Raw genomic sequence first — 12,522 nt, 5'->3', positions numbered from 1 at the left:
ATGTTTAGATACTTGCGATAATATAGATAATTAGATAAACAGTTTCTCCAGCCTTTTAGAAAATTACATTATTTAGCTCTTGAATTAGCTCAAACAGAAAAGTCTGCAAGTTATATAACAATTAAAGATTTTTTGGACCTGAAAACTGATTTTTCTTTAATTTGTTAAAAATGACATTACTTTAGACAGAATGGCTGAAAACCAGTTTATGAGACTGGAACTTATTGTGGCTATGTGCTACACTAGGTGTACACCGCTTGGTGCTAGGTGTATACATCGCTATATATTATATACTTATTTCCAGATAATAAAAGATTTTTAAAAAATTTGTCACTGGTCTTCTTGTTCTACATTACAGTGCAGATCGTGCTTCTAATTCTAGTCAAGACCTCATTGAAACTTTTAGAAACAAAAGTAGACGGAGAAGCAAACTTAATCGTTGTAGCTTATCATTGTTTAAAAATTAAAACAACTGATTTGTAAAAAAGTATTATTATTTTAAGTTAATACAAGTAAAAGTTCATCTTTTGCTACCTCGTTTTTGAAATATAGAATGTTTTGTATATATGAGTAAGATTTACCCTCTCTATGATGCTTCAAAGTAATGTTGCGTTCTGTTGGTGTACAATGACGTCCTCGGCCCACTTTGAAAGGTTTATAAAAGGTTTTTACTATTGAGCATGCACCAATAAATAAAGAGTTATAATTGAAGTTATATTTACTTTTCTTGTAAAAATTACAAAAGTTTCTATAAATTTTATAAGCACCACTGATTTTAAATAATTTATATGCATGCAGTCCACAAAAGGTTCTTTTGTTGACAAAAAAACATACTGCTAATAGTTTGCAGTTCGCAAAGAAACATCTGAATAGGCCCATCAAAAAGTGGCGCAACATATTATGGACCGATGAATCAAAAATCGTTTTTTTATGGAGGTACAGGTTCAAGACAATATGTAAGAGGTCCAGCTAATATAGAATTTCAAAAAAAGTATACCATTAAGTCTGTGAAACATGGTGGAGCCAAAGTCATGGTATGGGGCTGCTTCTCATATAATTTTTTTTTTGCCGTGTACTTACAAACCGTATGTTAATAACAAGATATATATGTTGCAGGAGCGAGAAGGAGACTAATATGTCTTATCGCCGAGCCCCTTGATAAATTCCGTAAATATAAAGTTTTATTTAAAAATAAGCGCTTCCGTTAACAATATAAAATAGACAAACGTAAAATTGGTAAAGAAATAAATAAAACATCTTTTATTAAAAAATTGATTATTATTATTGAAGAAATAAATAATTAATATATAATAAAATAAAACTATTATTAAAAAATAACAAGTAGCGCTATTTAAAAAAAAAAAAAAAAAAAAATTAATTTTCAATATTATAAATTTAATTTTTATTATTTTTTTTAAAATATTAAGCTTCAGATCAGAAAACCAAAGTCAAAGGATCAAAAAATAAAAAGAATAACAACAAATATTAAACAACAAAAACATAAATAAATTTGAAAAGTTACCAAGTGCATTTAGCTTAAGCGTTTCTAAAATTAATATACTTTTCATTTAATTGATATTTCAATCATAAGGATATTTTGCATTTTTAGAAATAGTTTTGTGGTAGATCATTTTTTATTAATAACTGTCTAAGTTTAGCCTTAACTCATTTAACATCGTAAGAGTTTTAAGTTCAGTTGTGAGTATTTTATTCCATGCCTTTGGTTCTCTAATTAAAATTGAAAACTCAGTTGCCGCAAAATAACTTTTGGGTTGTATATAGGTGTTACTTGAATATCTAGTTTAGTATTTATTCTGATTAGTTTTGAATGAGAGATTAAAAGTTTTTGGAATAATACTTTTATTAATTTTTAAAATAAAAATTAGAAGTTGATAAATATTTATTTGGTAGATATTTAGTACACTTAACTTAGTAAACAAAGATTGCCAGGGTCTATAGCGCCTTTCATTGGATATAATTCTGATTGCATGTTTTTGCATATTAAGGAGTTTTTTGATTTACTTTTATTGGTACTACACCATGCAAAAGTAGTAAAAATTAAAATAGGAATCAATAAAAGAAAAATATAAGAGTTTTAAACAACTTGAATTTAAAAAAGGTTTTGCCCTATAAAGTAGGCCAATGCTCCTTGATATTTTACCTTCAATATATTTTATATGATTTCTCCATGTTACATTTTCGTCAAAGAGTACTCCTAGAAATTTTAATGATAATTGTCTTTTTATTTCGTAATTGTTAAAAAGATTTGAAAGTTTTAATGGAATTTTGTCTCGTTCATGAAAGCGATGGAAAAAAGTATATTTTGTTTTAGTTAAATTTAGAGATAATTTGTTTGCTGTAAACCATTCAGCAAGGTATAGTAGTTAACAGTTTTAAATAACATTTTTATATCATTGTGAGCATAAAACAGATTAGTATTATCTGCAAACAAGATAGTGTCTAATAATTTACAAGATTTGCTTAGATCATTGATATATACTAGAAATAAGAGTGGTCCTAATATAGATCCTTGTGGTACTCCACAAAATATATTCATGTTGTTAGTTTTTCCGTAATTATGAGAAATATTCTGCTGTCTATTTGACAGTTAGCTTTTAAACCATTTAAGGTTCGAGTGTTTAATACCGTAGTTTTTAATTTGGTTAATAAAATATAATGATTTACAGTGTCTAAAGCCTTGCTGAAATCAATAAAAACGCCTAAAGTATATTTGTTTTCATCAAAAGATATAAGGAAATCATAAACAAGATGAAAAATTGTCTGATCAGTAGAGTGACCTTTTTTGAATCCAAATTGTTTATTATAAAGAATGTTATTAATATCTAAGAAATAGTACAGTCTTTAATACATGTGTTCTAATATTTTTGAGAAGCATGGTAGTATTGAAATAGATATATAATGGTGTCGGCCCTATTTATAAGGTTAATGGTATTATGGACCAACATATATATGTCAACATCCTTAATAATGTTATGGTACCCTATGCTGTTGAAGATATGCCGTTTAAATGGGTCTTTCGAAAAGACGACGAATCGAAACACACTAGTCGGAAAACACCAACTAATGTTCAGCAGTTAGGAATAGCTATTCAACAAGCATGGTACCCAATACCCACAGAAAAATATCAACGCCTTGTTTACTCAATGCATCGGCGTTGCAAAGCCGCTATTCGAAACAAAGGTTTTGCAACAAAATACTAAGGGTTAATTTTTATTTATTTATTGTAAAATATTTATACAGGTGATGCCATATCAACGCAATAAATTAGGCTGTTATCCTATTGGGCCCTAATACATTAAAATCTAAATAAAATTAACTGTTACTTAAAAACATAAAATGATATTAAAACATTAGTAGATTTATCACATAATAAAATAAAATATAAAAATTAGAAATATCCATTAGTTTAGTTTTAAATTCCCTTAGGTCCTTACTCCGGCGAACAGCGAATGGGAGGCTATTATACAAAATTACTCTTTGGTAAAAGAAACCTTTTTTCGTGGATTCAAGCTTTACTTTAGGTATGGTCAGTGATATGTCATTGTTTCTTGTGTTTGCTAAATGACATATTGCCTTAAAACTGTTAGAAAATACACATGAACCAAGTTCTTTCTTTAAGATCTTAAAAACGCAAGTTACAGCTTTCATTGACTTTTCATTTTTTTTCATTGACTTCTTTAAAATGCGGCAAGTTTATATTAACGTTTGAAATTTTATTTGCATTTAATTTTATTTGGTTTATTCTACTATATAAACGGTTGATGCGGTATAATTGGGTTGCAGTGTGTTTTAAGTTGATTAAACCACAGTAAGTAAAAATTGTAAAGATCATTGAGACATAAATTAATTTAGCAGCGTTTATTGTTAGCAAGTGTCGTGTTTCATTTAGTAAGCTAATACACCCACTGACCTTATTAAATTTAAAATTAAAATCGTCGTTAAGTGAAGGGGTTGGATCTAGATGGATTCCTAAATATTTGTATGTTTTAGTATTGTTTATTTGAACTCCATTAATATGTAGATTTAAGCACCGGCATTTAGATAATTTTCTTGCGGCTCCAAAAAGCATTGCTTCAGTTTTACCCTTTTGAAGGTTTAACAATAAATCTTTTATAAGTATTAACAATAAATCATTTATATTATTATATTATACTTATATTTAACTTTTTAATGTTAAAAAATTAACTTTTCTAATGTTTAACTCTAGAAAAACTTTTTTTTCCATTTTCAGATACCACTGCTTTTTCAATGACTACAACCTTTTTTTAATACTATTGTTTTGTTTCTGAAAGAAAATGTAAAACTACTACTAATGTGATTTTTTTTATTCTTTAAGTGTCAAAATGAATATAATAAAATTTAAGTAAAATTTAAGATTTAAGTGTCAAAAGGAATAATAAAAAAATAAAATATTTTTAGCAATTAGTAAAAAAAAATTGCTTAATAAAATTCAAAATATTCTAAGTACTGCTATTTTCATACTCACAGCTGTAAGACATTTCCTATAAGCGTTAGGTATTGGAGTCTTACGTCCTGGTCCTGTAAAAATACATTGAAGGAAGTGTAATATGATTCACATAATCAGAATACAGGTAAATCCATTTTTCCACAATGTTAAAAGGCTCAGCCAAAATAATTTTAGTCTAACAGTTTCATTGACAAAAAGCCTATAATTGGATTTACCAGGCTAATTATAATTTTATTTCTCATTCAGATAAAACCTATTTGTCGCCAATAAAGAATCTGATGATTGCATTTATAAAAATGTTGTTTCCTAGACATTCTATTTTAAAACGTTGAAAAATGCTTGAGCAAAAAGTATAAGCTTCTTGTTTTTTTGTTTGATCCTTTTTAGAAAAGTACTCTCTCAAAAGTTTTAGTATAAACTATTAAAAGAAAAAGTTAAAAAGTATAAAAAAACAAACAAAAAATAACCTCTACTACAAACTATTCTACAAACGGAAAAAAAAAGCTGCTCTCAAGATTGGAAATAACTTTTTTTTGTAAATTTTGAAAAATACGGATATTTCATTAATTTTATGAAGGTTATATCATATTTTTACGAAAAAATTAAACCTTTGTAGTGTAAGGTTGTATCAAATAGCTGTTTAAAATATGTTTAGTTGTACATTCACGTGTCGCACCCAAATTCCCCGCATGTTACACCCAAACTCCCCGTCCATGGGATAACTTAAAGGTATAGTGAAAGCTACAATATTTATATTTTTATGAATCTTACCATTTTTTGCATAAAATTATTTTAGAAGTTCACTGTATTTAAAAGAGTCAAGAGTTAGGGTTAGAGTTTAGGTTTCACTTAAAAATAATATTAAAAATACTTACAAAAGCATGTTGGTCATTGTGGATGCAAAAGAGATAAGCACCACTTTTACTTATTTTAAATAGCTCTCAACTAATTTTTTTAAATTTCTTTTTATCCACTAGGATAAATATTTATCTATTAGACTATTGTCAAGAACCCACCGCCATAACCCACCACTGCATTTGTATACGTCAAAAGCACTACTGCATTTGTCTTTTGATTTATTGAGAGTTGTTTAAACTGTTTTATCTAATTTTTTAAATAGATATCTAGATTAAAACAAAATTTATGAAAATTGTTGTAGATTTTGAATAGATGTGATGCTGACAACATCAAAGAATGTTGTTTAACACAAGTAAGCAAACCAATGAAGAAGCATACAACTCAGTTGAAATACTGATTGTAACTTTATTTTCACTTATCTTTGTGTTTGGTACTGTTGGCAATGTGTTTGTTTTCTTTTATTTTGGAATAAAAGAAAAACCTGCTCGTTCAATTGAACAACGCAAAGTACCGGAATTCTTGTTTTGCGTCCTGGCACTAGTAGACTTTTTTGCCTCTGTCTTCAACCCACTCTTGTATGCTTATTGGACTTTAACGCGCCATAAATGGCATTTTGGTTATTGGGCGTGTAAGTTGGTTGTTCCAATTGGAACAATTGCCACTACCATGTCAGGCGGAATATTTGTCGTGTTATCGTTTGATCGCCAACGCACCATAGTCTATCCATTTAAAAGACATTTTAAGTTTGCTTACATCAAACTAAGTATTCTCATAGTTTTTGTCTACGCAGTAGTTATTAATGCTCATTACTCGCTCAATATTACTGTGAATGAAGAAAATAATTGTGCTCCACCAAACGCAGCAAACAAAGCGTACAATATACCGAGTATCTTTTACTTCTTAATTAACGTTTGTACTCTTTTAATTGTCATCAATTTTACAAACTATCGCATATTTTTAAAAATGCTTCATCAAAGTCCAACAAGCACGTTAGTTTTAGGAAACGGTTATGGAAGACGGAAAAAAGATAATTACAGAATAGTTCGTTTATTGGTTGCGCTGAGTACTGTTTTTTTTGTTTTAACTTTACCTCGTGACATTCTTCAATTTGTTTTTTTATCTAGCTGGTGTTTTGGTAAAGGTTTAAAAGTCTCAAAACCAATACTAACGTTGAACTCGTTTCTTAAAGTATTTAACGTAGCTAACTCATGCGTAAATCCATTAATATATTATAAGATGCATTATGGTTTCAAAAGATTTATTAGACGAAGTTTTGGTTGTCAAACTGATTCTTTAATTCGTGGAAGAAGCAGTAATTTTAACGTAACTGAACGATTAGCGGATTTGAGTTTTAGCCAACGTTTATAGCTAAAGATCATAACGAAAACCACGTAGTGGTAATCATTGATCTAATATACATTATAGCATCTAAAACCACCTAAAATTGGAAACAACTTTAGGAGATAAATCATTGAGGAGATTATGAAATTGGAAAAGTTATAATTATTAACTTATAAAACGAATTTTAAAACATTGTAAAAGCGCAAAAAGTACACAAAAAACGAAGTTAATTCCTCGAAAGAAATACATGAAGAACTCTCGTAAAAACTCTCACGTGACACGTAAACACAAAGAACTTTAAATAAATTTGTATAAACAAATTATATTCTTATAGTAAACTTTAAATTAAAAAAAATTATTTTTAAATTTAAATTTTAAAGTTGATAATATTTCCAGAATAAATTCGTATATATATATATATATATATATATATATATATATATATATATATATATATATATATATATATATATATATATATATATATATATATATATACACACACAAATATATATTTGTTTGTATATATGCACAGTGGTTAGAGTTCCAAGAAGTTTGAGGTTCAACCGCCAGCTCTAGCCAATTGACAAGGAAGGAGGCGTTAACCTTCTGATTAAATGCTCTTCGGCGGTGCTCTGTAATGAAACTGTTAGGTTTTCATAAGAAGCACCTTAAATAATTAAAAAACGAAAAAAAAATTTTCATATATTATATATTTTTATATGTCAACATAAACAAATAGCATGTAGGTATCACATTTAATAAATGCATTTAACGAAATTCTCATTTACTTTATTAAAAGCATAGCTTATTAAAGATTTAATTTTTCAATTTATAAACTAAAAAATTTCAGTACTTAGGGTCCTGTGACTATAATACTATAGTTAAACAATTAATTAAAGGTAATCAGGACTCATGAACATGAACAGAGTCATCTTTGCACGATCTAAAAATAATATAGATTTATAAATAATATTGAATATAAATAAGGTATATTTACAAAATAATAATTTTAACAGGTTATTTTAAATAAAAATGAACGTTTAAAGAAAAACTTTCATGTATAAATGAAAGTTTTTCAACTGCTTAAATTTAAAATGTTTAAGTAATAAAACTCTAAATATAGATAGATATATTAACTAATTTATTTCTGATAAAATATATTTGTTATTTATTTCTGATAAAACATTCTAACAATAAAGTAGCTGCATCATCCATATTTTGGCACATAAAAGATTCTTACAAAATATGTTAAGCATTTCTGTGACATTTACATACTGTTGGACTTTTAATAGCCTCACTTCTTTAAAACGTTAGATTTTAATTTTTTACAGTTATACGTACTTAGGTGTAAGTAAAAAATGTTCTTAGGCCCTTGATGCATTATTTTATATTTTTTTAAAGATTTAACATAATTAAATAAATGTATTGCTCCAAAATTTAAAAATCTATGTCATGGAATGCTTAAATAGTTTTTAAAACCTTTCATGTGTCTCAGAAAACGTTGTTAAACAGATTTTATTTGTTTTGTTTTTTAACTTAGCTAAGTATAATGGTTTCCAAATTAAATTACCATTTTCTAAATTTAATTAATTTTTGTTTATGGCACATAATTAATGAGATAAAAACTGGGATGGCTTTGTATTTTAATAAGAATGAATAAAATATATAGCTATTATAAGCTTTTATTTCCATAAATTCTATTGTTTCTATTGTAACAAAAGAGAATAATTACACATTTCGATCCAACTCGAGGCTTAGCATTAGGCCTGCTTCAAATATGTATGAATATTATTTTTAGTATTGTAAAAAGTTAAACTTATATATATATATATATATATATATATATATATATATATATATATATATATATATATATATATATATATATATATATATATATATATATATATATATATATATATATATATATATATATGCATAAACACACGTACATATGAAATGACTTGTTAAATATTTTCTGTGTTTTGCGTAATAATATATATCTGATATGTTAGATCCAAAATAAATATCATAAATTTTTAAGTTATGGTTTATTTTTGTAATTTTTTTTTAGCATAGCTTGAATAACTTTAGCACAGTTTAAAATTTTGTCAAAATTTTAGAAAAAATTTTATATATAATATACAATATTTCTTATTAATATTTCTTATTAATACTTCTTGAATTAAAGAATTACTAAGGATAAGTATTTAGGGCAATTTTTGTTCCAGTTCTCAAACTATGCGATGAGCGTCTCAAATTAAATTTCTAGAAGCTAAATAAAAGCGTCACACAAATGCGTCAAGATTCTGAAAAATGAGTGCTAATAGTTTATGTCAGTTGTCAGATTATTTAATTAAGACAGAAGTGAGAATATCGATTCGTTAAATCAAAATAATCAAATATGGAAAAAAAAAGGTTTAAGTTTTAAAACGAGGATGCAAAGGAAACACTTACTTTCATATAGAAAGTAAAGAGGAAAAAGAAGAGGAAAAGAAGAGGCTGCAAAGAAAAGGACTACATACAGAAGGTAGATGCTAGAGTTTATGCTGAAGGTAAAAGATGTATCTAATCTAACAAAAGAGTATGCAACACCTTTGATAATTTCGCAAACATGTCATTTCGCAAACATGTCATGCTATTTAAATAAGTTTTACAAAGTCAATAATGTGATTTTACTAGCAATAGTTTTAATTGTAGAAAAGAATCATCACAAATTATAAACACATTTCAAACTCCTTTATCTCAATCAATTGAAGTTGAATGGAATGATGATCACCTGAATTGAATGATTATGTTGATGAGCTTAAGGTTTCTGAGTTTAAGATCTCTGACCTTAAACTTATCAACATCTCTGAGTTTAAGATCTTTGACCTTAAACTTATCAACATCTCTGATTTTAAGATCTCTAACTTTAAACTTATTAACATCTCTGAGTTAAAAATCTCTGGCCTTAAACTTATTTACATTATCGCTAAACTCTCTGTTAGTATTTTACTTTTTACCTTAACTTTATATGCTATATAAACCTTGGAAAAGCGGTGCCTAAAAATTTATTTTCTCAATATATGGTTAAATGGAAAATACTTATTACTATTGCAAAAGACTATTGAACTTCAGATAACTAGCAGATGAACTCGATATACTAGTTTGATACCAAATCTCATATAAAAATGTTAAGTCTCTCATTCATCCTTGATAGAGCTGGTTGAGGAAATTATCAACATAAATATACTGCATGGATATTATTTTAATGAACACCGTGGGAAAAAAAAACACTTTTAATTTGATATTTGTTAGTGTCTGTTGAAATTGATCATTTTTTTGCATTTCAAATAAATTTTTGCTTACTGCCAATCATGGAGAAAATAACAACTTTTTTTTTACGCTAATATTCATTAAAATAGTTATACTTTTGAAATTAATTTCGGCGAATGAGGCACAAAATCAAAGATTCCCTTAAACGCTCTCTCTAAACCATTGATTAGGGGTAACTTATTTAAAAAAAAATCGTTTTACTTTACAAAGGATCATTATTTATAATTAAATTTCGAATTTGATCAAATTATATTTATAATATATTTATAACATATAATTATATTTAGGCGCTATAAAGATGTAAACTTTAAAACTCATACTTTAAACGTTTTACAATTTTAGAAAAAAAAAAAAAATGGTTTTTAGTTTGTTTTTAGCGGTTATTATATCATACAACCTACTAAAAAGCGTGGTTTAAAAAATATCTGAGGTACTGAAAACCTCTAAAATAGAGCTTCTAGAAAATAGAGATGAATGCATTGCGCCAAAAATTTTTTATTGAATCGGTGAAACGAGTTATTATAACAGATTTAAAGTTTTGAATTTAAAGTTGTATTTAAGATTGTTCCAAACGGTGATGTCGTTTTGACTAAATAAATGGGTATATAAAATTGTATATAATACATAATTGCAGAAGTGTTATTTGTTGACATCTAACAATCTATTGTTTGATTGTTGGACATTTCATTCATAATATTTTAGATTTAGTAAACTTTATTCTAAAGTATGATAGCTATGTATTGCATTAGCTATTTAGCCTGGTAAGTAAAATTATAAAGCATATATAATATGTAATAAATACAAATAAATACAAAAGGGATAAAATTAAATTATTTATATTGTTGTCAGTATGCTAACCATTAATGTTATGCAGATGCACGTTTACTTAATTCATCAAAAATTAAAAATCTTTAAGGATTTTTTTCTTTAATGTTGTCTGAGCAAGTAAGTTTATTAAATTTTCAAAATAAAAGATAATTCACTTTATGTATGTAAATTAGAAATGTCGTTCAATTCAACTAAGGCAATTAATGAAAATTCATATACTACAGTAGAAGTGCTTACCGTGACTTTGTTTTCAACTATTTTTGTGCTTGGTACAATTGGCAATGTGTTTGTTTTCTTTTATTTTGGAATAAAAAAAAAATCTGCTCGTTCATTTGAGCAACGCAAAGTACCAGATTTCTTATTTTGCGTCCTGGCACTAGTAGATTTTTTTGCTTCTGTGTTCAACCCACTCTTGTATGCTTATTGGACTTTAACGCATTATAAATGGTACTTTGGTTACTGGACATGCAAGCTTTTTGTTCCGATTGGGACAGTTGCTACAACTATGTCTGGTGGAATATTTGTTGTACTATCCTTTGATCGTCAACGCACCATTGTTTATCCATTCAAACGGCACTTCAAGTTTGTCTATATCAAACTTAGTATTTTTTTGATTCTGATATACGCTCTGGTAATGAACGCACATTATGCGTTAAATATAACTTTAAATGTTGAAACAAATACATGCAGTGTTCCTGACCCAGGAAAAAAAACATACCTTGTACCCAGTATTTGTTATTTCTTTATAAACGCTTGTACTCTTTTAGTTGTCATTAGTTTTACAAATTATCGCATCTTTTCAAAAATGCTCCGTCATAGCCCAACAAGTACGTTAGTTTTAGGAAATGGTGCAACAAGAAGGAAAAAAGTTAATTACAGAATAATTCGCTTATTAACTGCACTCACAACCGTTTTTTTTATTCTGACTTTGCCACGTGATATCTTACAGTTTGTTTATTTATTAAGTTGGTGTTTTGGCCACGGCCTTGCACTCAATAAGCCGATATTGACTTTGAATTCGTTTCTAAAAGTATTTAACGTAGCTAACTCATGCGTCAACCCATTAATATACTACAAGATGCATTTTGGTTTTAAAAGATTTATTAAACGAAGTTTTGGAATTAAAGCTGACAATCTGATTCAAGGAAGAAAAAGTAGTGATTTTAATTTGACTGAAAGATATTCGATGTTGAGTTTAAATAAGTATTGATCCATGAAACATTAGTGGAATACCGCAACAAAATAATAATAATGAAAAATACTACAACAAAAGTGGACACTACAAAAAAAAAAAATGTTATCCGAGACAGAATTGACAAATGAAGTTATGCAGCTGTTGAAATATTTTATATTTATTTAAAAATTTTAGGTCACAAAATTGACTTACAAAATGTTCAGAAATAGAAGAATCAATATTTGTATATTAAAGTAGAGATAAAAAATGTTTAGAAAACTACGTTAACAATTTTTAAATTAAGATCTAATTTTAATTTTAGATAAAAAATAAGTTAAAAAAAAAAGTAAGTATACGGTGTCCTTTCGAACATATCCCGTGAAAAATTCAATTTGTTAAAAATAAGTCTGTAAAAGAATCTATTTAATCTTCCTAAAAGATAGCTCAGTGTAGTGTTTATTTATTTATAACAACCAAGTAAAAATTCTTATTTAATTAAAACATCGCAGTA

The 12,522-nt window shown here is 27.0% G+C and overlaps 2 protein-coding genes across 2 annotated transcripts; both read left to right on the top strand.

Annotated features, from left to right (window-relative positions):
- The first annotated feature begins 5,683 nt into the window (after nt 1–5,683).
- On the top strand, nt 5,684–6,715 carry LOC124810229 (type-2 angiotensin II receptor). Its single transcript, XM_065786692.1, has one exon. The coding sequence runs from the start codon at nt 5,684–5,686 to the stop codon at nt 6,713–6,715; it is 1,032 nt and encodes a 343-aa protein (XP_065642764.1).
- A 4,297-nt stretch (nt 6,716–11,012) lies between these two features.
- LOC105844261 (neuropeptide Y receptor type 4) lies at nt 11,013–12,047 on the top strand. Its single transcript, XM_065786690.1, has one exon. The coding sequence runs from the start codon at nt 11,013–11,015 to the stop codon at nt 12,045–12,047; it is 1,035 nt and encodes a 344-aa protein (XP_065642762.1).
- The last annotated feature ends 475 nt before the right edge of the window (nt 12,048–12,522 follow it).

The sequence above is a fragment of the Hydra vulgaris genome, chromosome 01 (assembly GCF_038396675.1).
Source record: "Hydra vulgaris chromosome 01, alternate assembly HydraT2T_AEP".
NCBI lineage: Eukaryota > Metazoa > Cnidaria > Hydrozoa > Anthoathecata > Hydridae > Hydra > Hydra vulgaris.
The sequence above is the reverse complement of the archived record's forward strand: the minus strand, read 5'-3'. Positions and strand labels throughout refer to the sequence as shown.

Bases quoted from the DNA above. Each gene is read 5' to 3' on its own strand.
- LOC124810229 (XM_065786692.1), top strand. From the start codon at position 5,684: ATGTTGTTTAACACAAGTAAGCAAACCAATGAAGAAGCATACAACTCA.
- LOC105844261 (XM_065786690.1), top strand. From the start codon at position 11,013: ATGTCGTTCAATTCAACTAAGGCAATTAATGAAAATTCATATACTACA.